Source organism: Triplophysa rosa, linkage group LG2 (genome assembly GCF_024868665.1).
Source record: "Triplophysa rosa linkage group LG2, Trosa_1v2, whole genome shotgun sequence".
NCBI classification, from domain to species: domain Eukaryota; kingdom Metazoa; phylum Chordata; class Actinopteri; order Cypriniformes; family Nemacheilidae; genus Triplophysa; species Triplophysa rosa.
Window position 1 is genome coordinate 18,044,070 of NC_079891.1, and position 27,294 is coordinate 18,071,363.

The window sequence follows — 27,294 nt, forward strand, 5'->3', positions numbered from 1 at the left end:
GAATGATTTTGACAGGTAGGGCCTTCACGTCCCTCCAGCATGTCACGGAAATACAACTCTATTAACTCTATTAATTTAGGCCTATGTTAAAAATAAACTGCAAAGTACTTTGAAGTACAAATGCTCCCTTATTGGGCTTCTCTTTAAATCCCTGAATGATCTATTTGAGATGTCAGAGAAAATATGTAATCAGTTTTATAACAATGTGCGTATTTGGTATTGTTAGAGGGGTTAAGAAAAATTAATCACCCGGTGACAAAAACTTAGCATTTCTGAATCCCATACGCAGGCTTATGATTTTCTCCATAAATGAGGATTTAGAGCATTTTAATGCTGACAGAAAAAGTGACATGCAGCAAATAGTCATTAATATCACAAGACATTAATCTCGTTCCAGAAAATGCTAAAAGCAGAAGAACAATTGCATTGTCTGGCCTAATCTCTTGCTTATTGTGGAAATTGTTTTCCCTTTCTTTTGGCCTCTAGGGAATTATAGTTTTAGAGCCAGATGTATTGAAGAGATAATTGTAAGTGAAAGTAAGAGGATGCCTTTATATTAAAGCTCAATTCCTCCCAATATTGTCATGCAGATGGAACATTCAAAGAAAGAAAAAATCTAATCTGAAATCTCCAACCATTGCCTCATTTGAACCTCTGTGAGGTAGACAAAAGATTTATTGTGATATGTTGTAAAAAAATGTTTTTTTCTAGGTATAAAGGCGCCTGTAATACTGCACATCTGTTAATGTTATATTGGTTACATTGATGGAGAATATACTTTATTTATGTAAGAAATCTCCTCTACATTCGATCTCATGTTAATCAGGATGTCTTTCATTTTTGTTCTATAAAATCATGCAAATGTCCCTTTTCACCACTCACACGCATACAACGTGTAGGACATCTACCTTTCCTCCACATATTATAGTTATTCTTTTCAGGAGCATAGCATAGTGGCATTTAAAACTGCACGAGGTCAGATTTTTTTCTTAAAACAAGAAACTGCCTCTGCCATTTTATGTCAAGGCCGGTGCAGGAGCCCTGTTGACTTCCCACTGTTCAGAAACTGGCGGCAAACTAGGCCTCGTCAGATGGCTCCAGATCTCTCTCGAAGTGTCAGCTCCCCAAAATAGACTTGTGACCAGACAACAGACACCAAACAAACAAAGGCACTCCGATCATGTAAGTATCAGTCTGGGTGCTCGCAAATCCTCCCTCCGTCCCCGGTATCGTGCTAATCAGTCGCCGGGGAGCAGAATCTGAAACGACGGACATCCTATTGGAGCAAAGTGTGGCGTCTCCCGCCCAGCAAGCTGGACTTCGGTACAGGTTGTGGTGGAAACGTTGATGTGCACCCTCTGTGTGGACGGCAGGGACAGAAGCGCGGCGGCAGCAGATGTCTCGTGGCTGAGATTATAAATAAAAGCGACCAGAGCGGCGGAGCACTGACGGGCCTTAGCGAGGCCGCTGTCAGGGTGGCAATGTCTTTTACTTGCTGAAATGTTTCTCAGCAAGACACTTGGCCAACCTCTTATACAGTGACTGTGTCCTTGTTATCGGACTTGATGCCTGCTCTTGGTTGGGGGTCATATCATGAGCACCAGTGGAAAACAGCGTGTGAGGGGGTCGGCTTGGTTTGGGAAACATGAGGCTGAGAGAGGGTGGAGATCATGGAAAATGGAAGCCTAGTGGTATATGCACATTTAGTACCTCTTTGATTGATCAAATCTATTTTATTGGGATCCATTACAAATGACCAAACAGAAGGAACGAAACGAATTTACTTTATACACTCAAGTTTTACCTGACAACATCGTCAGGCAAATTGCTTTGGCAATGCTGTTGACAGCCTGAAGAGAGAAGTGCTGAAAGGTGATTTAGGAGTGCTAATGAAGAACACACTTCTACTTGAGGAGGTAATTATGTTGGGTGCAATATCTGAGGGAAGATGAAGTGTGAATCAAGCCCCAGAGGGGTATCACACATTTACACCTGAGATGTTTATGACATAAGAATGTCTTCTTCAAAACGTGTTGACAGCAGTCTGCCACCTACAGCTCTCAATTGTGTCAATAATGAATGCTGTGAAAAGCGTGCGATGATGCAGTCATGCAGGCTAGGTTTCCCTATATCTGAAATTTGAATGGATTCATATTCAACAGGACGAAATTATTTTACTAATAAAAACTAAAGTGCCAGCTGTAGAACTGGAGTGGTTGTGGCTACTGTAGGTCCAGAGGATGACAAACCTAGGCTGAATCTTAAAGTCAAACATATTAAAGTAACAGTTTACTAACATTCGAGTGATTTCAGATCTGTATAAATATCTTTGTTCTGATGAACACAGAGAAAGATATATAGAAGTATGCTTGTAACCAAACAGTTCTTGGGTCCCATTGACTACCATAGTAGGAAAAATTACTTAATTTTTTGTTCTGTGGAACACAAAAGAAGATATTTTAAGGGTGTAGGACAGCAAACAGTTCTGGGGCACATTTGACTACCGTTGTAGTTTTTCCTACTGTGGTGGTCAAGATCTGTTCGGTTACAAGCATTCGTCCAAATATCTTTCTCTGTGTTCATCAGAACAAAGACATTTATAAAGATTTGAAACAACTCGAAGATGTAGTAATGATGACAGAATTTTAATTTTTGGGTGAACTATCCCTTTAACAGACGAAATACATAAATTTTTCTAAAATTCTATTATTTTATTATAATTTTTTTAACCTTAATTCTCATAAAATTCTCCACATATTATCGGATTTAAACAGATGAATGAATCGCTGGACAGACAGCGATTACAGCCTCAGGTTACATGTGACATGAAGTAATCCCTCTATTAGCCTGTTAGCAGCTAACGTTAGTAGGACAACACAACATCCTACTTCCTTACTTACACCCGGCTAACATGAGTCTGAGGAAGGGGTATTGTCGTTGCTCATGAGCCTTATCGACACAAACCCGAAGGATTCCGTAATGTAAACATTAATTCAATGGTGAGTGTAAAGTAAGGATACAGTAAACGCGTGAATCCGTTTTTTTTAAATAACTCCATTAGCTACAAGTGGTTAGCATTTAGCTGCTTATCAGTTTCAGTAACGTTACTGTGTGATTGATTGATTGATTGATAATTCAGTTTCGTTACAGAGACAGCTGTGAGCTGTTAGTTTTATCAAAATAAACAGTTTGTCACGTGTATATGTTGTGTGTGCTTGTCAAATATTTAGTCATAAGGCTTTAACGTTACAACTTGTTGGACAGTGAGTTAGCTGACCTCAAAGCTTCGTTTCGTCTCATTTAATAGAAGTTTAAGTTCTCAGCAACCTGTATGAAACTTGCATCTGTATTACTTACAGCTTTTGTCTTTTTCAACGCAAACGAATAACCATATAGCTATAAATCCTTACTTGTTGTTGGGACTGTTCATCGCAGAGACATTGCTCAGTTTCAAAAGCGTAAAAAATGAAATATTTCATTTCTGTGTCTTTAGGACTGTGAGTGTGAAACTGGGTGACATCATCATGCCATCAGCAAAGATGCAGAAAAATGCCCAGTACATTGAATTGGGCAGTTACCAGTATTGGCCAGTTCTGGTGCCCAGAGGGATCCGCCTGTACACTTATGAACAGGTGCCTGGCTTTCTTAAAGAAAACCCTTATATCACGGATGGTTACAGAGCCTATCTCACCTCTAGACTGTGCATTAAAAGGTGAGTGCTAGTATCCAGCTTTTAATTGCGTTCATGAAAAACTATCAAAACATTTGAGTGATTGAACATGTTTGCACAATGTAAGAATACGCCTGTGTCACCTCTGTTGTAGCCTTTTCATTCTGTCCAATGAGACGGTAAACATCTGGAGCCACCTGTTGGGCTTCTGCTTATTCTTCACATTGGGAGTTTATGATTTGCTGGCTGTGCTGCCTACGTTAGGAGCGTCCAGAGAGGATTATGTCATCTATTCCATAGGACTATTCTGCTTCCAGGTATGTCCGTGCTGGTTACACATTTTGCATTTGGCAGATGCAAAATGGGTGACAATCACATTTCATTGTGTAACCATGTATGTTTTTTGGATCACGGCCTTCGTAGTTATAAAAACTGGTCTTGGATTGGTACTTCTAATACGTGATCAGTGGACCTTTTGATGGGATGCTTTCTGTCATTCACTGTCGCCGGAGTTGAAAGAGTATATTCGTTTTTGTCACCTCCTAAACTTGGCCCTGTCTAATTCTAGATCTGTTACAGGCTGTTATCATGCCATTGGTAATAGACAGAAAGTAGCAGCTTTTATCCTTGGCAGCCATTCTCAAACGTTAGGATTAGGCAAAGTGTCCTTGCTAATTCTCTCCCAAAGATGTAATTATTGAATCCTTTGATTGGCTGACCTGTTGCTTTTAATGAATACTGTTTCTCCATGTTACCATTCAGGTGTGCATGCTGTGTTCTGTGGGCTATCACCTGTTCTGCTGTCACCGCTCCGAAAAGACCAGCCGCCGCTGGATGGCGTTGGACTACGCTGGCATCTCCATTGGAATCATAGGCTGTTACATTCCAGGAGTGTTCTACGCCTTCTACTGCAATAACGTACGTGCGGCTTCTGTTATGGAGGGGGCGGAGCAAGTTGGTAGTGGACGGGTAGATTAATTGGGTAGCTTGAGGTGCATCATCCCACAGTGGTCTCCAGCAGCAGATGGTTGGCCTGCTTTTGTTTTGGGCATATGTTACCTGTGCAACAGATACAGAGCAAGAGTGCACCTGTTCCTGGGGAAAAACAGTCTGGTGTGTGTCGTGAATACTGTGCGAGAGAGTGTGTGTTCATTTTAGAAGAATACTAGTATGTGGGTGTAGCGAGTTTGGATGGAATGGATAATAATTTTTTATGTTTACTTCGATTTATTTAGGAGATGCTTTGTCCAAAGTGATGCAGTACAACATATTCCATCCACGTGTATAATAACAATTTTATCATAACAATAATAACTTTATTTTTTATAGCGCCTTTAAAAGTAGCATCTCAAAGCGCTTTACTTAAATAATGAAAAATAGAATATAAAAACATTCGAATGTGTAACATGTTGAATTTCCTCGGAGATTACTTTAGCACTAGAGAGACTGTATTCGTTGTTCCTGTTGGTTTACACAATGGACCCCCTGTGGAGCGGCTTTGTACTGCCTGTATGAAATGAGGCGATGCTTGGCTCCGAATCTTCTTTGTTTCAAGCGAAAACGGAGCGGAGATTTCGGTGAAGTTTTCTGAAAACTTGGAGCTTGGATATCCTGAGCAAGCTGCTTGCTCTCGTCCCCTCCACTCCCACTTGCTATTTGCCGAGCGCCGCCGCTTTTGGCCACGCTGCTCCACATGGTTCTCCCCACATATTGGAAGTGCTGGCTTATTGTGCCCCAGAATGCGGCAGAAATCTGCTCCAGCCCAAAGCAGATGGCCGCGTTCGTGGACCCACTCCGTCACTCCTGTTCCCCACCATATGACATTCACACGTGGGTGAGCCATCTCCACTCTCCCCCTGCCAAGTGTTTAGCTTTGCTTTTTGGATGACTACTCAATCAGCCAAGTGCCCCAAGAGAAAGAAAGACTGTTTTCGCCGTTGCTTTTTCTTGCTGCAGAACAAGTGAAATGTATTTATTCCTGCACAAGGAGAGACGGGTCTGTATTGTGCGCATTAATCCATGTAGTTCAAAAGCAAGCTGGTGATCTGTATTTTGTGATGTGTGTGTGCAGTACTGGCGGCAGGTGTACCTGTTAACTGTTCTGGCTATGATGCTGGCGGTGTTCTTCGCCCAGATACACCCTCATTACTTGACCAAGAAGTGGCAGCAGCTACGCTCCGTTATATTCTGTGCTGTCGCAGGATACGGCCTAATCCCAACTGTTCATTGGATCTGGCTCAGCGGGGGGTTCAGCGCAGACATAGTCCAGGTAAGATTCTTTTTAGTCAGTACAGTGTTCCTGTAGCTCAATTGGTAGAGAGTGTGGTATTGCTTTCCTGTAGCTCAGTGGTTAGAGCATGGCACTAGCAACGCCAAGTTCATGAGTTCGATCCCAGGGATTGCACATATTAAAATGTATGTAAAAAATGGTAACACTTTAGTATAAGGACCAATTCTCACTTTTAACTAGTTGCTTATTAGCATGCCTGTTGTTAGCATATTGGCTGTGTTTATAAGTACTTATAAAGCACATATTCTGCATGACCATATTCCACATCCCTAATCCTACCCAATACCTAAACCTAACAACTACTTTCCTAACTATTAATAAGCAACAAATTAAGAGTTAACTAAGCAAAATTCGTAGTTAATAGTTTACTAAAACCGAGAACTGGACCTTAAAATAAAGTGTGACCTAAAAAAAATATATAATATATGTACTGATACTGGTTATATATATATATATATACAGGTGCTGGTCATATAATTAGAATATCATCAAAAAGTTGATTTATTTCACTAATTCTATTCAAAAAGTGAAACTTGTATATTATATTCATTCATTACACACAGACTGATATATTTCAAATGTTTATTTCTTTTAATTTGATGATTAAAACTGACAACTAATGAAAATCCCAAATTCAGTATCTCAGAAAATTAGAATATTACTTAAGACCAATACAAAGAAAGGATTTTTAGAAATCTTGGCCAACTGAAAAGTATGAACATGAAAAGTATGAGCATGTACAGCACTCAATACTTAGTTGGGGCTCCTTTTGCCTGAATTACTGCAGCAATGCGGCGTGGCATGGAGTGGATCAGTCTGTGGCACTGCTCAGGTGTTATGAGAGCCCAGGTTGCTCTGATAGTGGCCTTCAGCTCTTCTGCATTGTTGGGTCTGGCATATCGCATCTTCCTCTTCACAATACCCCATAGATTTTCTATGGGGTTAAGGTCAGGCGAGTTTGCTGGCCAATTAAGAACAGGGATACCATGGTCCTTAAACCAGGTACTGGTAGCTTTGGCACTGTGTGCAGGTGCCAAGTCCTGTTGGAAAATGAAATCTGCATCTCCATGAAGTTGGTCAGCAGCAGGAAGCATGAAGTGCTCTAAAACTTCCTGGTATACGGCTGCGTTGACCTTGGACCTCAGAAAACACAGTGGACCAACACCAGCAGATGACATGGCACCCCAAACCATCACTGACTGTGGAAACTTTACACTGGACCTCAAGCAACGTGGATTCTGTGCCTCTCCTCTCTTCCTCCAGACTCTGGGACCCTGATTTCCAAAGGAAATGCAAAATTTACTTTCATCAGAGAACATAACTTTGGACCACTCAGCAGCAGTCCAGTCCTTTTTGTCTTTAGCCCAGGCGAGACGCTTCTGATGCTTCCTGCTGCTGACCAACTTTATGGAGATGCAGATTTCATTTTCCAACAGGACTTGGCACCTGCACACAGTGCCAAAGCTACCAGTACCTGGTTTAAGGACCATGGTATCCCTGTTCTTAATTGGCCAGCAAACTCGCCTGACCTTAACCCCATAGAAAATCTATGGGGTATTGTGAAGAGGAAGATGCGATATGCCAGACCCAACAATGCAGAAGAGCTGAAGGCCACTATCAGAGCAACCTGGGCTCTCATAACACCTGAGCAGTGCCACAGACTGATCCACTCCATGCCACGCCGCATTGCTGCAGTAATTCAGGCAAAAGGAGCCCCAACTAAGTATTGAGTGCTGTACATGCTCATACTTTTCAAGTTCATACTTTTCAGTTGGCCAAGATTTCTAAAAATCCTTTCTTTGTATTGGTCTTAAGTAATATTCTAATTTTCTGAGATACTGAATTTGGGATTTTCATTAGCTGTCACTTATAATCATCAAATTAAAAGAAATAAACATTTGAAATATATCAGTCTGTGTGTAATGAATGAATATAATATACAAGTTTCACTTTTTGAATGGAATTAGTGAAATAAATCAACTTTTTGATGATATTCTAATTATATGACCAGCACCTGTGTATATATATATATATATATAATATATGTACTAAATGTATAGTATAATGCAATGTAAGTCGCTTTGGATAAAAGCGTCTGCCAAATGCGTAAATGTAAGTGTAGATAACACTGTGATGCAAAGGCCATGGGTTCGATCCCTAGGGCAGTGGTTCTCAAACTGGGGGCCCCAAGATGGTTCCAGGGGGGCCACAGATTTTGTGGCATTTTAGAAATATAGATATTTATCATACATTTTGTGCAATCAAACATCAGAAAAACAACGCCACCAACCAAAATAATTGATGTTTTAGCATTGTTTAACTGAATATTTTCTTGGTTTAATTAAAATTTTAAGTTTAAGATTATAAGCCTTTATTTGGGGGGCCGCAAAGCAATGCACTCTACACAAAGGGGGCCTTACAACAAAAAAGTTTGAGAACCACTGCCCTAGAGAACACACATACTGATAAAAATGAATGAATGCAAGTCACTTTAGGTAGGCAAAGTGTGCCAAATGCATAAATGTAATTGAAATGTAAATTGATTGACAAATACAATACAGGTGTGGTTTCTTGATTTATCAACCGGAGAACATATTTAAAAGACCCATTTTGGTCCTTTTTTAGGAATTTGTTTTCCGGGTGCTGGTAATGTACATACTTGCTGTAGCCGCTATCGTCTTCTATACCTCCAAAGTCCCAGAGCGGTATTTTCCAGGTACAGATTCACTTGATCCTTTCATATCCTTTTCACTTTTATTAATTTTAAGCTGCTGGTTTTGGTTAAGAAATATATCAAATATATCCGTATATATAGGACATATATAAAATATATCTCCTAACTGTACCGCAATTCATAACTGTAATGTTATTATAATGACGTAAAATGGAAGTGCTTTTTGGATTTCGTAGTAAATGTCAATTCTTTTTAAAAGGAAGTAACATGTGATTTTATATTTCAAACAGAGAAGTTATTTATTGCAGCTTTAAAACTGTCTAAACCAAAGATACCATACTTAAACAGACTCACATTGATACGTTTTACAGGCTAAAAAACAACATCAAAAGTTTTAATGTTTTTTTTCTTCTGTGTATTCTTTAGGTCAGCTGAACTATCTGGGCTCCAGCCATCAGATCTGGCACATATTGGTTGTGCTTATGTTCTACTGGTGGCATCAGTCTGCACTTTCCTTAACCAACCACCGTCATTCTCATCCTTGCCCAGACTACCCTCATCATTCCTAGAGTAATAGGCTCGTGTCACCCATGAGGACCGTTGTTTAGTGTTTTAAATTATATTTAGGCTTCAACACGGTTAGTGTTTCTACGTTAGCGAGGTGTATGGATTTTTAAATTGTTGGCAATTTTGACATTTTATACATTTTGTAAAAGTGCCTATAGCTGTGGCTATCGAAATAGTTATAAAAAGGCTCTTAACACACATATTGAGAAGCAGACTTAGGATTTTCAAATTTAAGGCGAAGCATCATTTCACAGCATTTGCCAGGGGGTGGGTTTCTATGTCTTAAGAGCAGAAGGGCACAAAGAATGTATTTTTCTGTCTGTGTTGAGGTTACATGCAGTATTGATCAGTAATGTTGGGGGGTTTGTTACATAATAGTTATGCATTCAGTATTGTTTGTTCAATGCTATTTCAGTTTCTACTTTTTGTATTTGTATCTAGAATACAGGCCTACTCGCAACCATTTGCTGGAACACGTTTTACAGTAAACGTATGTACACTACACTATATTAGTCTCATTTGTGAAACAAAATAAACCAAAGCGGTTTAGTAGATGTTGTTCCTTGGTAAGCAAGTATTTAATGTGTATCTGCATTTGTAAACTTGTACAATTTGTGTTGCAGTAGGAAGAGGTCTTGTTGATTTTTTTATCTTAAACTGGGGCCGGTTGCATAAACTGCTTAGAAGTTAGTCATCAAATGTTTTTCATCAATACTGGTCATAACTTCTTTAAATCAGTCACATAAAAAGGTAGATTAGGCTAATTGAAATATGAAAAGACTGATTAGTCCTAACTAATTGCTAGTCAGTGAGACACAGTCTTAACTTAGTGGCTAAGTTTACAGAACTGGACGTCCTAAAACAGAATTTAACTCGCGTGGGTTCATAATGTTAAACTGAGGGATGAGACATGCTTTAAAGATACTCAGACTTTGTGAAATACAGCTACATGTTCCTCATTAATGACCTATAGATTTTATTTAATTGTTGGCTAGTTTGACATTATACTTGACAGGTTGATATGTAAAGTTTTTTTTCTGAGCTGTTACTGAATTATGAGTGCATAAGTTATGGCTATTTTTATTTATTTTACCACATATGTTGGGATATGCCTCCCCATAAAAGAGGAATATTCCAGATTTATCGGAATAAATGTTTGTTTTTTCTTTAATGTCAATTCTGCTCACTCCATTTCATAGAAATAAATTATGTAAACTGTTATTAGAGGGTTTTTTTTGTCTTTGTTGTATTTATTAAAAAATAAAATAGACCACTGATCACCAAATAAAAAAATCATATTGCATTGTTAGAGAGTGCAGTACTACATATTAAATAAATGTAAAGGGAACGTTACTCTTTGAACAGAAAAACATGAAAAGCTATTTTTGGTCTTGAATGTCATGTAAGCCATAGCCTTAATGTCTCTTCCAAATGGCCCTTTTCATCTTTCCTATTCAGATGTGACACCTTTTATGTGATACCCTTAGTGTCTTTAAACGTTTATCTTAGGGGTGTCCAATGTCGGTCCTGGAGGGCCACTGTCCTGCAGAGTTTAGCTCCAACTTGGCTCAACACACCTGTTTGGAAGTTTCTAGTCTGCTTTGTGAGACCTTGATTAGCTGTTCAGGTGTGTTTGATTAGGGTTGAAGCTAAACTTTGCAGGACACCGGCCCTCCAGGACTGACTTTGGACACCCCTTAAAGGGACATTTCAGCCAAAAATGAAAAATCTGTCGTCGTTGACCCTCATGTTGTTCCAAACATGTATACATTTCTTTGTGCTGTTTAACACAAACTATATTCTGAGGAATGTGAAAAACCAAATAGTTTTACTACTGACTACCATAGTAGTTTTCTCACTACAGCTATTTTTACTATGATAGTCAATAGTGACCCAGAAATGTTTGGTTACAAACATTCTTCCAAATATCTGTGTGTTCAGCAGGATAAAGAAATGTATGCAGGTTTGAAACATCTGGAGAGTTAGTAAATGAATACAGAAGTGATCTATCCCTTTATATATATAAACTAAGGGTATAAATTCTAGGTTATCTTCATTATTGATACTGACATTACTAATAATATTCCTGTGCCTGTTAAGGAATAATTACTACAAGAACATGATACAAACCATTTGAGTTATAACAATTTTTTTTCATATTCAAACGCATCGTCAAACCAACAATAAGGTGACCCCTCTCTAGTGTGATCTTAATTTTGGAAAGGAAAATGAGCATCCCTTTTCATGTATGTGTATAAAAAGAACATCGTTATAATAAAAAGAACTGAAAACATTGAATGCACTTAAAAATGTAAAAATATGCATAAAATGATCACTACGTCAATGACTTTTAAATGGAGAAGACCTACACTCGACACAAATGGGCTACAACATCCATTATGTATTCGAGGTACTGTAAAGCAGGGCGGGACATTACCCATATAAGGCTTCATGGTGTTTAACTAACGTTGGTAGATCCACGCAAGGAGCTTTACCAACTCAGTGGTCAATGATGGAGTACAAACTTAATCACAATGCTCTATGTTTTTACTGAGCAAAGAGCGCTTATGCAGCATAGAAGGCTTTCTAGTGAGCAAAGGCTAACAGATATGCTTTGAAAAGCCTATTCAAAAACATCCATACACCACAGGTTTAAGTCACAAAAGAAAACATTGTTATAGCTGTCCAATTGGGTATTAAAATACTTAGAAAACTACAAAAGGTGGATGTTATATAATTTAAAGGCCTATGTCCCAACTGGCTGCACAGCACAAAGCTGCGGTCCATTAAGTACATTTAAAAGGCTGCTTGGACTTTGCATAATGTAGCAGTGTGTGTGTGAACATGTGCTGGAAGACATTCACTGCTTTGAAGGGAAAGGTGCTGCTCCAAAAGGGTCGAGATCCATTTGTGGGGTTTGTGGAGCTCCACTCGGGACCACCACTTCTGTGAAAGGTACGGCGCCAAAGTCATCAATCTTATTTCCATCAAAAACACCATGTAGTGAGCTTGTTCTTGGCCTGCCGTTGGATGAATTCATCTCACTTTTGTTGTCTCCCAAGCTCTGGTGCTGACCGTGTCGGCTGCCATCTTGTGAATGAAAAGGCTTGTCGTCAAATGGGTCCAACAAGGCCTCCTCCGGGGGGAGCGCAGCTTCTTTCTCCATCACCTCTCCCAGGGAAATACTGATGTTCTCTTTGGAGTCGGAGGCACTGAGGAACTCGTTGCTGCTCTGCGAGTCCCTTCTGCCCACCTTCTTGTGCCTTCGCGCCCGTTCAGGGGTACGGAAGCTGGGTTTGTTGCTTTTTCTGCCACTGGTAGGTGTGCCGTGGTGGCGCTTCCCATTGTTGCCACCTGTCTCCTGCTTGGTTCGTCTTTGCCGCGAGGAGAGTTTCTGAAGGCTGCGCTGGTTCTGTCTCTGTTGCTGGGGGCTAGCTTCGTCAAAAGACGCTGGGCCAAAAATATCCTCCTGGTTCTTGGAGGTGGGTATAACGTGGCTGGGCTGGAAAGGCGAAAAGCCAAATACATCCACAGTGTCGGGGGAAACGGGTGTTGTCTGGCCACTGGGGCCGTCGCCGCTCTTGCTGGACTTGGAGAGGTTTCTGTTGAAAGGAGCTTTGGTGAACACATCAATCTCACCCACAGCATTCTCCTGGCTCGCCTGCCTGAAAGGGGCTTTGGCAAAAATATCGATGCTCTCTGGTGACACTCGGGGATGACCGCTGCCAACAAAAGGAATGGCACCAAACACATCCACGAGGCTTGCAGCAGACATGGTGACACTTGGACAATCCGGTAGAGTGATCACGCTAGTTCCAGATTCAGCTTTCACAGTAGGAGCAGGTTGGTCCAGCAGTCTTCTTGACTTAGTTTTGGCTTTGCTACGGTCACAGTCTGAATCTGAGCTTGGTTTGTCCTCTTCTTCTTCTATCTCTTCCTCAGAGTCCATGAGTAATGGCCTCTGACCCAGGTTTTCAGGCTCTGTGTCTTCATGTTCGCTGTTAAGACCTTCCTCCTCTTCCACCTCCTCGTCTTCACTGCTTTTGGGAGAGGGCGGGTCAGACTCGAAATCGCTGTCAGATTCCTCGCCTGCTTTCTGGGACAGTGCACTAGTGGAGCTACTTTTTTTTGCAGGTTTGGGTTCCTTGACAGATGGCAGGGTGAGGTCTTGTGTAGCTGGTGGTCCAGCCATAGCAACACTGGTCTTCTCAATTGGACACTCCGCTGTTTGCACACCAGCTCCTGAAAATAAGTTAAACAAGTTAATAATATGATATTCACTTCATAATCAGTAGCTGCTCAATTGGACTGAAAAGCCTTCAGGTATACACACCTTTGCTGATATAAAATAATTTACACCATTTTGAAAAAGCTGTGTAGGCGTGAAGTCAACCGATCAATTAAGCATGAAAATTAATTAAAGTTGTTTAGCATTTGGATTTAAAACTACCTCGTGCACATGAGGAGTTTTGGTTCATCTTTTGTCTTAAAGGAACAGTTCACCCTTTTACTCACCCTCTTGTCATTTCAAACATGTATGACTTTCTTTCTTCTGCAGATCACTAAAGAAGATATTGTGAAGAAACTTGGTCACCGAATAGTTGCAGTACCCATTGACTTGCATTGGTTTTGTGTCCATACAATAGAAGTGAATGGGTACTGCCGTTGTTCGTTTACCAACATTCTTTAAAATATCTTTTGTGTGAGAAGAAAGTCATAGGTTTGAAATGACAAGAGGGTGAGGACATGATGACAGAATTTTCATTTTTGGGTGAACTATCCCTTCAAACATTAGAAATCAAACGATATTTGCCACAAGAATATAATTTATAGGCAATGCCAATACACATTTTTAAGGGAATGGTGGCACATGTTGTACATTTTCCATTACAAAATTGTAATTTAAAACATTACATAAAGCAAAATAAGAATTTTGTTTCATTAAACATGTAAAATCTCCTTAGAAACAACACACTAAAAAAGATGAAGCTCGATGACAGACTTATGCACTTATAGTTTTGTTCAGAATATAGGATATGTAGGGAACAAATAAAACACCTTTTGTAATCTGCATTCAAATTCATTTGGATTGATGAAAACAGGCACATGTAAACATGCCTCCTACGGAGAGCTCTAAAAAATGCCAGACAAAAACCTACAAACTTTAAGACGCCAGTAAGGGAAACGGTCCAAAAATTATTATTAAAATAATTGATAATTTGGGGTACACACATTCATCATTAACTACTTGCTTATTTACATGCATATTGGTTGTATATTAGTATGTTTAAAGCACATATTAATGCCGTATTCTGCTTTGCCTTATTCTACTTCCCTTAATCCTACCCAATACATAAACCTAAAAACTACCTTATAAGCAGTAATTAGGAGTTTATTGAGGCAAAAGTCGAAGTTAATAGTGAGAATGGGTCGCTATTCTAAAGTGTGACTGATAATTATTTATTATAGAATATAATCAAAACTATGAGTTTATATTTGCATGTGTAATGATGTATAGGTTTGGTAAATTAATTATAATTGCGGCAAAGAAATTCTCACTACTTTAAATAGCAAAAATCTAGGTTATAGTTATATAGACCCCCACCTGGCTCATAAAATGCTTTAAAAAATCCAAAATGATTCACCTTAGCCATGATTTGGATTATTTTTAAGAAGACACGTCATATTCAGAATACTGAAATCATGAGCAAAATGCATACTGATGTCTTAAGACACCGAAAAAGTTGAAGTAATTACACGAGAAATAGTGTAATCTAGTATAACTTGCACATATCAGTATTTGTCAACATGTATAATTATTGAGCTATTGCTCTAATTTCAAAAGACTGAAATTCTCTGCATAGCTAAACATTGCCATCCTCCCCCTGCTGAGCAGGCAGAGCTGCAGATCCACCCAAACTGGCAAACCAAGACTCTGAATTAGCCAAACTCTGTGTTATGTGAAGTCCAAAAATATATAAATAAAGCAAACTTCAATTAATTAATTAAACAAGAGCAAAAACAACCACCGCTACTATTAGTATTCTTATAGTAATAACTATATATCTGCATGCATTGTGGCTGTGTAAAGAAGTGTGGCTACAGCAAAAACAAGGGGGAACGATTTCTGATTTATGAAGTCGTCTGAAACTTGGAGGAGAAAATGTAAGACAGCATCTGTTTAGACTATCCGGATTACAACATATCTAATCACGCCCACCATTTGGGATACAACAATCCAAAGGGCAGCATAATGGAACATCCTTAATCATATAAGAAGATCCTGAGCAGAAGAAGAAATGTATTGAGTGTTCTTTTCCAGGCCCATTTAATGACACCCCGATGACTGCTCTAGGAAAAATGCCCATGTAAAACGGATGGCCAGACCTCTGCCCACTTTGGTTGAATATGGCACATAATTGAAATGTCATATTGCTCTGAAAGCCACATATCCATCCAGTGGATTACCCAGAACCTCCTTCACCCGGCTCAGCAGATCCTAAACTGATTGTCTTTTTTTTGTCTTATGATTTAGGAACAGAGGTCACATGGTAATGATAAGCTTTGAAAGTTCTTATTGTCTTTAATCACGTGACCAAGCACTTTCCTACGATTTACATTATTTCCTCAACAAGGGACTATAAAAGCAGTTTTTGTGTTTTTGCTAAATCCAATGACCTACTCTAAGGTTTAACGAAGGTGTTTAGCACACAAATCACACAATAACAACTATAGCACATATACCGGTGCTCAATCATGTAACATGTTTGGATTCCGATTTAAGCATTGTTTGTCATGCCGTTCAAGTATTTCACTTAATATGACCATATAAGATTTATTATTTTTCATGATATGAACAAACACTAATACTTGAACCCAAACAGAGCTAAAGCAAATCGAAAAAATGTCTCTTTGTCCCTTACATAAGAATATAACTTTAGACCAATTTGACCTTATTTTAATCACATTTAGGCTTTTAAATTAATAAACATTAGACAAAGACAGCCAAGCTAATATATCATTAATAAATAGAGCATCTTGCCTTCGCGGTATAAAGGTGGAAAACATGACAACTTGATAATATAGCATCAGTCAAACTCTCCGGTAAGGAGCTTCTATAACAAAATCAACAAATGTAAGATTGCTTTTAAATGAGCTTTATTTATAATTAGCATTTGAAAGAAAACATTCAGTTATACATTATAATACATCAATATTTACATCAGTCTGTCAATGCAAGACATTAACAACTTGTTGCAACTGATGTTGTATGTATGCGTGTGTGTACAGATGACAGGTCACTGAGGAATGGTGGAGCTATGAACTTCTGATCTGCTGCACAATCATCTACATCCTTCTTTCTAAAGGAGAAACATATGCAACATAAACACTCTGTTTTCAAGGCTCTGACACCTGTACTGTGATTCTCAGGCAAAATATAATATAATATAATAATAAAAAAGAAAAAAAATGCTGCCTGTGTAGTTTAAGTATTAGTGCTTAGAAAGCTAGTTGGACATGTTTTTAAAAAGTACCTCTATATGCAAGTGGGTTTGGTGTGATTCTCAACATGCTTATATTAGTTCTGCTTACACTTGCATAGTACAAAATATGGCTCAAAAATATTTTATAATACAAGCGATGCCTACACGAGTCTGTATTATCCACCGATATCCCACTCGACCAAGATGTCTCAAAATGAATGGCTGTCTTTATCTAATACAGAATGGTAACACATTTGAATATTAAAATAAAACACAATAATTGTTATCGGATAAAAAGAACCTGAGTGGGTGATGAGATGAATGAGTACATAAAGATTAAGAATCCACATCAAGGATTCGCTAAACTTTATGATCAACTTACCGTTGAGAAAATAACGCTTCAGTAAACATTGTGAAAAGCCCTTATGTAAACCCTTCCTTAATGCATTCGCTGACAATGTACTGATGTCAAAATGATGTTAAATGTTAAATTAAGGCTCAATGCTGCCATTATGAATAAGAGAGAGTAACAATGACATGGGTTATGTGATGTAGTTAACATGTAAAACGACTCATACATACTTCAACATTGTGTTTTCTATGGAAAACATTATCCGTGACCAGAAAAAGTTCTAGCATAAGCTACATAATAAGAAGACATCAAATTATGCAAGGGTAAAAGCAAGAAAAAGGCCTGCCAACTCGAGTTGCTTGTGTAGATGCAACAGTTCTGATTATTCGGCTAACCTCCCTCCAAGTTAACCTGCCAATGTTCCCTAAATTGGCAACCTAAAGTATCTTCACAGTAAATTATAAGAAGGAAAAGCAAGGCTCAATGAGGAGTTTAAAGCCAACTCTAACACTGCGGAGAGACGGGTGTTTAACTCCACCAAAAAATTGGCATGCTTACAAAGTAAACAAAGCAACTATGAGGATCGCTGGAAATTTTCTAGCATTTTAGGTCCATAAAAACTGTACCTGAGAACTTTTGGCACTCGCCGTCGCTATCGAGAACTCAAGCACAACGTGTAGCTAACTGATCTGGGAAGAATAAAAATCGAGTTAGTGGAAAATTAGGTCGCTCAAGAATTCGCAAAGCTATTCTCTCATGCCAACCTGATGCGTTTTAGCGAAATGTGTAAATGCCAAAAAAGAATTGAAATAAAAGGAAAATTCCCATAAGCTTGTTTGTTTTCTCATCTGAAGAAAATTCACTCTTCAGCGCCGTTTAAAATAAGTCACTTCTGGTGGCTGAAGAACGTGCAGAACATTTTTTGATTAAACGTTAGCCCTAGAAAATAATACAATTAAACTACACTAACAAAGTAAAGTCAACAGTACAATCCACACGTATATTATCTCTCAATGGACACTGAGATTAGTTCCAAACGTACATTCTATATAAAATGCGTCCCATTTTGTTAGAATATAATCTATTACTTATAAAAGAAAAATGCAGATTTGAAAAGCAAGAACACAATAAAAAAAATCCCCCAATGTTTTAAAAGAGCTAGAAAAAAGTAAAGTCAAAGCTTTAAAATTCTAAACAATGACAACAAGAAAAAGAAAATACAAAAGGCACCAGCAACAAACATGGAGATGCAACAAAGCCATGATTTAAGAACTTTAGTACATAAAAATCCCTAGAAAACAAGTTTATATCTCTTATAGTTTCAGTATTATATTTGTAGTCTGTAAATTCTCTATTTCTATGCTTGCATTTTAGTATATACTATCTCTGACCTGCTAGGGGCTATTCAAATTTCTAAATCTATGTCTATACATTGTAATCTATACTGTATTACGATGTGCTTACTTTATGTCTTTATAAACTATCAGAAGCAAAACCCAAAACGTTAAATCTCAGTTTTAAGACATACAGGGTTTACATAATAATGACATGACTGCAGGTAGCTAAATGTACCGTTTAAAGCGGGACAAATGGAGATTAGCATAGATTTTGTTAGCAACCCGACTCCAGAAGTGACAATGAATTGCGGTGTACAGGCATTAGGGAGCACAGAGGTGAGGAGAGAGAAAGAGGACTGGGGCTTTGGTGAGGGTCCTCTGAGAGCCGGCTGCTAGAACTTGCCTGCGTTGGCCAGGAAGGGCACAGAGCCAAAAGGATCCTCATGCAGTGAGGGCGGCAGTACCGGCTGCTGTCTGTCTATATTGCTGGACTCCATGCTGACAGATCTCTCTACTGGCTTTTCTGTAGGGAAGACGACACAGAAGCCATTAGCGGGGAATACAGAAAGGCGTTTGCACCCTCTGCTGGAGAGATTGAAGAATAATATAAGCATATCTACAATCGTGCAAATCTACAGTAATGAAATGTTTTGTGCTAACTGTGTGTATGAATGATACGGGACAAAAAAGCGTTTAAATAAAAAATGTATACACGTCTACATTTATTTTGGACATGAATTACGTAAAAAAAGACACTCGCTTGCTCTGAGAAGGTCAAACTCTCGATCGATTAGCTCCTCCTCTGTAAGTTTAGAGAAGTTGTCTTCTCCAAATGGGTTCCAGCCAGACATATCAGGAGGGTTGCTGACAGTCTGGGGTGGTGGACTCAGGACCTCAGCGGTAGACACTGGGTTTCTGCTGTATCCAAAAACGTCAGACATTAAAAAAGTTACACGTTACAGCACGATACAACGTCCACTTACAGTATGATAATCAACAATGTGTAACATATAGTGTTATTCAAAACACCAGTGAAATTCAGTGCCAAAAGGCCAAACTAACCCTTGTCCCTCAGTGTGACAGCTAAACTGACTTTGCGTTCAAGAAATAAAAAACTTCAATGTACTTACCTGATGTTAGCAAACGGAGTTTCTACTGGGGAAGGTCCGACAGGGGTGTAGGAGCCCATTGGGCCTTGGAACTCCAGAGGGGAGATATAGTGACCCTGCTGAACTTGTGCACACTGATGCTGGGAAAAGGCCTGCTGGTACTGCTGCATCTGTAAGATAGAAGAACTAAATTCAGTCTATTCAAGTGCTATACTATGCTATGTTTGTCTGAAATATAATAAAAAAATGATAAAAAGTGAAATAATTCATTTGTTATTTGGAATGACAGGTTCTTGTCTGGCATTAAATATTTATGGTGCATTTAAACGTACTGCGGCAGGAATCATCTATTCAACAAACTGGAATTATCGAAAAGCAACCCCCAAATTATTTACATATTACAAAACTATGCGTTTGTGTTTGCAGACTGAATTTACTATTGATAGGTATGTGTTAGGGTAACATGATCATTTTGACTACTAACAATATTTCTCCCAAATTTGAAAGAAAAATATTGTTTCTAATTGCATTTATTTGCAGAAAAGATGCTTGTTTTTTAGACCTCAAATACTGCAAAGAAAACAAGTTCATATCCCCTTTTAAGCAATACTACAGTAATATTGTTGTACAAGTATTAAAGTTCAAAAATATTTTTTTAGTGATAACCTCAATTTTTATTGTAATGCTGTCAGTCTTTCACATTGCTGTTGGATGACTTTATGTCACTCCTGAGGTTTAACAGACACTGGACTGAAATACATATAGACTGGCACGATACATCTAGAAATGCGATTTAATGAACATTTCTCTTAATTTTTTCCGTGGCTTTAAATGTATTTATTTTACAAACGGTATTGAATATTGACGTTACCTTTTTTTAAGCTTATATGGAAAATGGCCAAAAAAACATTTATGCAGCGAGATGGCTACAGAGGCCGTCAGTGTATTTCCCTACAGTGTAATTGCCTCATATGTTATGATTTAACACAGAGAATCGGTCGATTTCACCGCCCCATTCAATCCCCTGATGGTTTTGCACGGAGCAGATTGCATCTGAAATTAAACAGATGGTAACCATTCGGTGGAAAATGAGCTAAAAATTGCTCTGCCTTAACATTATGTATTTAGTGAAAGTCAGTTAGCAACATTTCCTCGTTTAGCGTAAATACAATTCAATGGAATTATCGACAGTTATGACTGGGCGACATTCACTTGGATAGGAAAACTGTCTGGCACAGAAACCTGCTTCAGTGAGTGGGGCCAAATTAGCATCTAAGGCAAAGAGAGTCTAATTTCAGACTTCTATGAGAAATCATTAATTAAAATACAATATACAAGATAACCCACTGACATTCAACACAGAGGCTTCCATCTTGTCGAGTGCCACACGTTACAGTGTTAATTTTTAAAGTTCTTCACAAGGTTAATTTATAAATAAGGTTTTCTCGTATTCAGGCACGTCGCCCATTAGAAACGCATCTATGAAAAATCTGGTGGTGCTACTTTAAAAGTAAACAAACGGCCCTGCCGCTGATTTTTAAGGTGTGTGAGGGGTCTCACCAGAGCGGCGTAGTGAGCCTGCTGTTGCTGCTGGGTTTGATATATGGGCTGCTGCTGCATCATCATCTGCTGCTGCTGAAGCATATGCTGATGCTGCTGCTGCTGCTGCATGGCCTGCTGATACTGACACACACACACAGAATAATAAGAGAGCGTTGTTATAAACGAACACAATATCTATTTTTTCTCTTTTGTCACAGTTTGTTCTGGTTTATGAACGCTTTAGCAATACTGCAAGCATGCAAACAATGCCCAAAAAAAACTTTGCCCGAGCTGTGCATGTTTTAAAAATATCAAACAAAATCTTGCAGCGCCACCTGTGTGTTAAGAGATGCAGTGACATTAGATAAAACTGGCAAAATACTGGAGAAGTTATATAGGAACTACACATTAGAAATGTTTCAGATGAACATAGCATAAAACAATTCTTTATACTCATCGCATTCATATATTTGTTTTTCCACTTTAAATGTACATCATGAAACATACTGCATAGCATTTAAGAACGTTGTCATTCAAATGAACAGGGCATTAAGAGGTTATTATTTGTAAACACTACAAGCTAGGGGTGTAACGATACACTCAGCTCATGATTCGGTACATATCTCGATGCTGGGTTCACGATACGATACACATCTCGATATTTTGAACAAAATTAAAAAATGAAACAAATTCAAATAACATTTATTTTCAAAATATTAACAATTTCAGTAACTTATTTTGTTACACATTCAACTTAATAAAGAATTTTAACATTTTAAGACTTAACTGAAATTAGAATTAAGATCAGTGTCAATTTTGACAGCAAATTTTGATTGAGTTTTAGTCATAGTCTTTTGACTAAAATGCAATTTAGTTTTAGTCTTCCCAATTTATCATAGTTTTAGTCTATTTTTAGTCGACGAAATCTACATTATATTAGTCTACTAAAATCTATCTGGATTAACTCATTTAATTGGTGTAATTAAATGTTCCATACAAAGATTTAACTGTTTCGACATAAATTTACTTTAAAGGTAATGACCTGATTTAATTTAATTCTATTTTTCAGAAAAGTTGAGTAACTACTGGATATGCATTGTTGTAACAGAGAATATTAGACCATGAACAACATGTAGCAGTTCATTCAGTCTCATTTTGACTCAATTGACTCGTTCGTTCAGTGAAGGGTTTGTTCATTCAGTACATTCAACCAATGAAACGCTCTGACAGAGCTCACGCTCAAGTGCTATTGGCTCGTGTCTCTTTGAAGCTGCGCTGTCTTTGCTTGAGACCGTAATGAATGAGAAAAATCTTTCAAAAAGACATATTACATAAACTGTATTACATTTCTTCAATCATGCAAATCACATACTTGTTTTTTAGCATGTCATTCCATCTTTTATTATACAGTACAAATCGCTTCTCTGATCGGAACAGCGCTGGTTTCTTTTGACTTACTTTATGTTGCATATCACGTTATGCAGCAGCTCACGTTAGCGGATAAATGAACATTGGCATTTAAAAACATTTGTGCTGCCTTTATAATGAGTTTCGGGGTGACTCGCCTGCAGTCACGCTTCAAGTTTGCTGTGTTTTAGCGGTGATTGTGAAGGAAAATATGACGCTTTGTAAACCACTTGGAGACACAGATTGTGTCTTGTGCTTCTCTCTCCACCGCATATGTGAGATAAGCACACGTGACGCGCTGGCGCAGAGTAGGTAGCGTCTTGACCGCTGAACGAATAGAATTAAACATATCATAAAATATCCCCATCTCTCTACGATGCTCATCGTAACATTTTTGCATCGCGAAATATCGTACTACGAAGTATCGGTACACCTCTACTACAAGCTTTGTCTGGAAACCTAAAAAAGCTTGATACAAATAAAAGGGCACTATGTTTTAGGTTATGTTTATCATATGTAAACAATATAGTCATCATGCTTAACAGCACTAAAGTGTTCAATACAAACAAAGACAAACCAACCATCCCAACAGGTCATGCTCTAATACAAAAATACTTTATGCCGCTTGGATCTGCTGCAAACATGTTTTTTATGAGAATGAAGAACTGCAATATAATGACTAGAATTTAAGATTTACAATATTCTACTATATCTGTCAGCAAGGCCTGAAGCCCTTAAATAAGACCTGGCAATAGTGCACATTGGTGCTCAGTACCTGTTGCATGTAATGTAGCTGATGTGCGGTGATTTGTTGTTGATGGTGGTGCATGTTGTGCTGCTGCTGCTGCTGTTGTTGATGATGTAATTGTTGTAGTCGGAGGTCTCCAGGCTGCAGTTGCTGTAACACTCTGTTCTGTTGACTGCTGCTTGGTATTTGCGTAGCCGACTGCTGCTCATTTCCAGGAGCTGAGATAAGAATGGACACATATAAAGCTTATTCAAAACAAAACAAAAACTTCCGTCCTCCCTTTTTCTCACCTTTCTGGCCGTTGCTAACCGTACCTGAGGGTACAGTCATCTTCACAGGAGTTACAGAGCTGGCCAAAGGCAGAACATTATTTGCAGCTTTTGGTCTTTGCCTGGGTGCGATTGATGTTTCTGTTGGTCCAACTGAATCTGTTATTCTGACAAAGAAAAATTCAAGGTGAGAACAGGATACTTACAAGATTTGTTCCATTCAAAGGGTTTTTCCTGCATAGAGAAATTGGAGGCGGCCGCCTCCGTCAAATGCCGTGCCGCCTCAGGCTCTCGCCAAAATTATGTTGCGAGTCTTCACAAGAAATGCTACGTGCATTTAACTGACTGTCATTTGTAACTGCAGTTGCGACATTACGCCACAGTGGAGGCGCTGTTTCGTTATCAGCACACTGAGGCGCTAAAAAGAGTTGCAGAACAAGAGCCAACCTGTGTTTCACGGCTGTTTGTTTTACATCCAAGTACGTTTAATTTCTTGAAATTTATTAAATTAACATGACGTACATCATTGTAATGTCTTTAGCTGTGCAGTTGGATCGTTGAATCAGCGTATACTGTACACAGCGAGTTCGCCAGTATGAACGCACATTGCGTTTAGAACGACTCGCACACGAATGACTCATTTGAACCGATTCATTTAAACTATTGAACTTTTCAGTCACTAGCGAATATAAGAGATCTTTGAATCATTTAAAGTGAACCACAGAGAATGCATGATGTGAATGTGCTTTGCTCATTTAGAAAGACTGGTTAATTCAGTTGGTTATTGTGGGCTGAAAAGTTAGTTGAAAATTATAAAAATGCTTAATTTGATTAAAAAAACATTTCTGTTTGGTTGAATAAAAGTAATGTTTTATAACTTAATAATTGTCATTTTTATCTAATTTTGTTAGAACTTTTGATATGTCAAACTCAAAGTCACTTCGGTTAAGCCACTTAAAGGTACGGTAGGCCTACGTGTGTGTGTGTGTGTGTACAAGATCAGGATGGCACCACCTCCGCCTCATTTTGAGCCAGGAAAAACCCTGATTCAAACTATCAGAAAATCACACGTGAAGTACAGTTACCTTGCTTTTGTCTGGCTCTTCTTAGCAGCAATATCACTAGCAGTAAGGGACTCTGGCAATGAGGTGGGAATGGGGGAGTTCTGCATTGCAGAAAACAAATTCAACACGTTAAAAATGAAAAAAGGCAACAAATTAACAACACCTTCCCTCGGTGTGTAGGAACTTACAAAGAGATTTGGCACTGGACACTCCTTTCCAGCTAACCGGAAGGCAAAGTAAGACACTTGATAGATGTCAGGTCTCTTTTCTTGATCGGGCTCCAACATGTATCCTGTGAGAAGGAAGTGAATGAGGTTCAGATGTCAAAGTCCATACATCTTTTCATTCTGAGGGCCAAACGGAATAAAATCTACTCAGAATCTACTGTTGTAAATGAACCTCTATGAGGGTGCGCAAAAACAAGAGCATGCAGGACCTCTACCAGAGGGTGGAGCTGTTGCTTAACTAAACCATTATATCAAAACGCTAAAACTCCTCCACAGCTCTTGTGCAATTTCCCACAAAATAATAATTTTCAGATCTCTTGGGAATCATTGAAAGCTGCTTACTGATTAAACAGTGCAACTTGGAGGAGAATTTTGAACCGTCCGGAACAGCGAAGGTGCCGTCACATATGGCAACTTGACTCTCCCCAAATGGAAGTGTGAAGAAACACAGCTTGTACAACAAGCATCCAAGTGCCTGAGAGCAAGAGAGAGAATATAAAAGAGAAAAAAGCAACAATCTGTAATTTCACTAAAAACCAAGTCACAAATAAAATCTTTATGCATTTCTAACAAATTCTAATATGTTTTCGATGCTCTAATGTAGATACTGCACTGTGAGAACAGTTGTGGAGGTGACAGCTGCACAAGATGAATTCCTTCTATTTTTAAAACTAGCAAATGGGCAGGAAGTACTGTCGTACATTTCCTCTTCCTACCAAAGCAAGCTCTGCCATCATCTTCTGCAATAGTGACATATATTACAAGAAACAATTTGCATAAACGAACTCTGGAAATTCAGGGAATACTTCGTTCAAATGTCCAGGATCTTTTTAGTAAGAAGAGCTAAAAATGAGTCTACGATACTTCTTTCACAGCGTGACAGTGTTAAAGAGGAAGTTTGCCCTCATTCCTGTCTTTACAACGCAGCCAGAAACCAGGAAGCTACAGCCAGCGTTTTCTTTACTGCTTTCCATCAGTCTCATATGCATAGAACAGCTTGCTTCAAAAAGATCTCGTAAACATGCTTAAAGGAATAGTTTAACTTCAAAATGAAAATTCTGTCATCATTTACTCACCCTGTTGTCATTTTAAAACTGCAAAACACGAAAGAAGATATTTTCAAAAACGTCAGTAACCAAAAACAGTTGGTCCCCATTGACTTCTAATGTATGAACACAAAACCAATGCTAATCAATGGGGAATTTTTACAAAATGTTTTTCTGTTACCAACTTTTTTCAAAATATCTACTTTTGTGTTCTGCGGAAGAAAGTCAGACAGGTTTGACATCTATTATTATTGTGAATTGGTATTTGTTGTGATATTGTGAACTCCGAACCTTCAACGTGTACACAGTGTAACTTACTTCACAAAACAACCTAAATCATTTTCACATCTGAACGCATTTGCATGATATTTTATAAACGGAGGCAACAAAAGCCCCAACTTTGAAACAATGCCAGGATTTGAAGGACTGCTGTAAAGCACCCCCCTGAGAGCCCTTATTTATGGAGGAAACCGGTTTGGCATATGTGCCTGCCGTGTCGGTCTGACCAAACCAGCTCTCCAGCTTGTGTATGTATGCATGATGTGTGTGAGAGAGAGAGAGAGAGACTGGGAGAGAAGGAGCGAGAAAAAGGGAACGTGAGCGTTTGGCTGGGAGTGGGTGAGGGAAAGAGAAAGACTGGGAGGAATGTGAGTGTGTGCTTGTGTTTGGTGCCTACCCAGATATCAGCCTTTGTGGTGATGGCTTTCCCTTGGTACAGGTTAATCATTTCTGGGGCACGATATGAAAGAGTCGTGTACCTGAGCAAAGAGGATCGAGAACAATGAGAGGTTTAAAACCACTGACTTCTTGGCAGCAGAACAAGCAACAACAAAAGTCAAAATGGTAAGCCGTTTCACTGCAATACACAAGTGGATTTTAAGAATTTATTATATAGCCTAAATGTAAATATGCTGGTCATATAAGGCAAAGGCACTTTTTGTCATTGTATGTATTTTATGCCACGACTATGACAAATATACAGTAAATATGAACCCTGCACTAGTAAAAGTCTCCTCACAGTGTTGGTGAAAGAGTCTTACTTCTTGATCTCATCCTCCACGGCAGTTATTCCATCTTTATGTGGAAGCAGCACTTTATGTGTGGCACTGCCAAAGTCACACAAGACGTAGTGTCCCTGGTCATTCAGGAGGATGTTTTCTACCTGTCAACACACACATTCAAACCTGTATTAGTGACTTTTGATTCAAAATCCCGAAACGGACAGAAGAGGGAAATGTTATAAAGCACTATATTATCTGAATTGTGATGTTTGTCAAACTCAATTTTCTGCATCTTCTCCATATCAATAACCTAAAAGATGGATGTGCAGAACTTCCTGCTGCTACATCTCAAAATACAAAAAGAGGAAGTGTGAACAAAAATGTAAAAATAAACGTGCTTTACAAAAACAGAAAACAACAGAGATCTTGCACATAATACGTATATTAACGTTGGCATACTGCAACAGCATAATATGTATATCGTCGCTGTCCTTCTGAAACCTTGGA

The 27,294-nt window shown here is 38.7% G+C and overlaps 2 protein-coding genes across 3 annotated transcripts in view; one reads left to right on the forward strand and one right to left on the reverse strand.

The window, feature by feature from the left end:
- The first annotated feature begins 2,861 nt into the window (after window positions 1–2,861).
- Window positions 2,862–10,422, forward strand: paqr3a (progestin and adipoQ receptor family member IIIa). The gene is made up of 7 exons (XM_057361906.1): window positions 2,862–2,999; window positions 3,494–3,712; window positions 3,825–3,987; window positions 4,433–4,588; window positions 5,742–5,939; window positions 8,586–8,676; window positions 9,061–10,422. The coding sequence occupies exons 2-7, from the start codon at window positions 3,525–3,527 to the stop codon at window positions 9,201–9,203; spliced, it is 939 nt and encodes a 312-aa protein (XP_057217889.1). The 5' UTR covers window positions 2,862–2,999; window positions 3,494–3,524; the 3' UTR covers window positions 9,204–10,422.
- A 24-nt stretch (window positions 10,423–10,446) lies between these two features.
- bmp2k (BMP2 inducible kinase) overlaps window positions 10,447–27,294 on the reverse strand; it is a 41,942-nt gene continuing 25,094 nt past the window's right edge. The window contains exons 5-16 of one of the 2 annotated variants that reach the window (XM_057361736.1): window positions 26,827–26,948; window positions 26,463–26,544; window positions 25,083–25,215; window positions 24,702–24,805; window positions 24,535–24,614; window positions 23,471–23,616; window positions 23,208–23,398; window positions 21,044–21,166; window positions 19,505–19,653; window positions 19,135–19,289; window positions 18,778–18,897; window positions 10,447–13,443 (exon numbers count right to left, since the gene is read on the reverse strand). In XM_057361736.1, coding sequence (XP_057217719.1) covers window positions 12,062–13,443; window positions 18,778–18,897; window positions 19,135–19,289; window positions 19,505–19,653; window positions 21,044–21,166; window positions 23,208–23,398; window positions 23,471–23,616; window positions 24,535–24,614; window positions 24,702–24,805; window positions 25,083–25,215; window positions 26,463–26,544; window positions 26,827–26,948 — 2,787 coding nt within the window. In that variant the 3' untranslated portion in view covers window positions 10,447–12,061. Of the gene's footprint in view, window positions 13,444–18,777; window positions 18,898–19,134; window positions 19,293–19,504; window positions 19,654–21,043; window positions 21,167–23,207; window positions 23,399–23,470; window positions 23,617–24,534; window positions 24,615–24,701; window positions 24,806–25,082; window positions 25,216–26,462; window positions 26,545–26,826; window positions 26,949–27,294 lie in introns of both variants that reach the window. The other variant, XM_057361729.1, reaches the window with a different exon arrangement.